General features: G+C 60.9%; 2 protein-coding genes across 2 annotated transcripts in view; one reads left to right on the top strand and one right to left on the bottom strand.

Annotated features, from left to right (window-relative positions):
• Positions 1-563, bottom strand: part of LOC107307401 (selenide, water dikinase 2-like) — a 20,837-nt gene extending 20,274 nt beyond the window's left edge. The window contains exon 1 of the mRNA XM_032441805.1: positions 171-563. Coding sequence (XP_032297696.1) covers positions 171-501 — 331 coding nt within the window. The 5' untranslated portion in view covers positions 502-563. The remainder of the gene's footprint in view (positions 1-170) is intronic.
• Positions 564-940: 377 nt separating this feature from the next.
• SLC35A2 (solute carrier family 35 member A2) overlaps positions 941-1,910 on the top strand; it is a 13,920-nt gene continuing 12,950 nt past the window's right edge. The window contains 1 exon segment of the mRNA XM_015850913.2: positions 941-1,814. Within this exon segment, the coding sequence (XP_015706399.1) occupies positions 1,754-1,814 (61 nt within the window). The 5' untranslated portion in view covers positions 941-1,753.

Here is a 1,910-nt window from a genome sequence, read left to right as displayed (position 1 = left end):
AACCCCTATTAGAAACTGTATAGGAACCCTATAGGAACCTATGGAAACCCATATCAGGGAACCCTATAGGAACCCTATTAGAAACCATATAGACACACCCTATAGGAAACCCTATAGAAACTGATAAGGGAACCCCATTTCCCCCCATTTCCCCCATTTATACTCCTCACCCAAAGTCGGTTCGCTCCCATCTCTCCCATCTCCATCCCCGCTCGTTGTTCCGGTTCCGGTTCCTCCGTTCCCCCCCCCCCGTTCCGCCCCGTTCCCGGCCGCGGTTCCGCCCCGAGTTTCCCCCAGTTCCCGGAGCAGCCGCAGCAACGTTTCCTCGGGCACTTTGCAGCCTCATCCCCGTAACTCGCTGTAACTCGTCAGTCTCCAACTCGGATCCAGCCCCAACGACACGGGATCGAACGGCCGGTACGACGAGGACGGGCCCAAATCGACGCTTAAAGGCGGACACGGAGCCGGGCTCAGAGCGGACGGACCCGGCGGAGCCGCCATCTTGGAACGGCTTCCTCAGCGCCACACAGCCCGCCTCGGAAACGAGCGCTCCCATTGGTCGGGGGGAGCTGAGGGGAGGAGGGAGATGATTGGTTGATTGGGTTAAAGGGGGAGGGACTTAAAGCTTGATTGGCGGATGGGAAAAGGGCGGCTTTTGAGGGCTGAGGGGAGGAGGGTTTTGATTGGATGAAGGGTTGAAGGCGGGATTTGGGTGCTGAGGGGATGAGGAAGCCGATTGGTTGATTGGGTTAAAGGGGGAGGGACTTGGAGCGCGTCGAGCGGTGATTGGAGGATGGGGAAATGGGCGGGATTTGAGGGCTGAGGGGAGGAGGGTTCTGATTGGATGAGGGGTTGAAGGCGGGATTTGGTGCTGAAGGGAGGAGGAAGCTCATTGGATAATTGGATTAAAGGGGGAGGGACTTGGAGCGCGGCGAGCGGTGATTGGAGGGTGGGGAAAAGGGCGGGATTTGAGGGCTGAGGGGAGGAGGGCTCTGATTGGATGAAGGGGTTGAAGGCGGGATTTGGGTGCTGAGGTGGGGAGGGCTGTGATTGGGTGAATGAAAGAGGGCGGGATTCGGGTGCTGAGGGGAGGAGGATGATGATTGGTTGATTGGGTTAAAGGGGGAGGGACTTGGAGCGCGGCGAGCGGTGATTGGAGGATGGGGAAAAAGGGCGGGATTTGAGGGCTGAGGGGAAAAGGGTTCTGATTGGATGAGGGTTGAAGGCGGGATTTGGGTGCTGAGGTGGGGAGGGCGGTGATTGGCTGGCTACGGGGTGTGGGCGGGGATTCGGAGTTGGAGGGCGCTGATTGGGTGAACGGAATGAGGGCGGAGCTTGAGGCTGAGGGGAGGAAGGAGTTGATTGGCTGCGGGGAGAAGGCGGGATTTTGAGGTCTGAGGGAGAGAGGGCGCTGATTGGCTGGTTGAGACGAGCAGGCGGGGATTGGATAATGGCGTGCTCTGATTGGCTGGAGGAGAGCGAAGGGCGGGGCTTGATGCTGAGGCGATGAGGGCGGGGATTGGCCGACCGTGGGGTGAGGCGGGAAGAACGCGAGGCGCTCTCCGATTGGCCCGTTGGAACGGAGAGGCGGCGGAGCGCTCTCTGATTGGCGGAGAGCGGTGGCGGGACGTCACGTGATCCTCGGGGGTGGCCGCTCTATCTCCGCTCTCCTCTCTATGGTTCCGCTCTGAGGCCGGAAGCGGAAGTGCGGCGCGATGCGGAAGTGCCGCGCCGTTGCCCGGCGGGTGCCAACATGGCGGCGGAGACGGCGGCGGTTGGGGGGGGAGGGGGAGAGAGCGGAGCTGCAGCCAAAGGTGAGCGGAGACAGGGGGGGTTATGGGGGGATATGGGGGGTAGAAAGCGGATCTATGGGGCTGGAAGTGGATCTATGGGGCTGGGTGGTTATGGGG

This window comes from Coturnix japonica, unplaced genomic scaffold (genome assembly GCF_001577835.2).
Source record: "Coturnix japonica isolate 7356 unplaced genomic scaffold, Coturnix japonica 2.1 chrUnrandom583, whole genome shotgun sequence".
Taxonomy (NCBI): Eukaryota; Metazoa; Chordata; class Aves; order Galliformes; family Phasianidae; genus Coturnix; species Coturnix japonica.
Note: the sequence above shows the minus strand (reverse complement) of the source record. Positions and strands in the feature narration are given on the sequence as shown.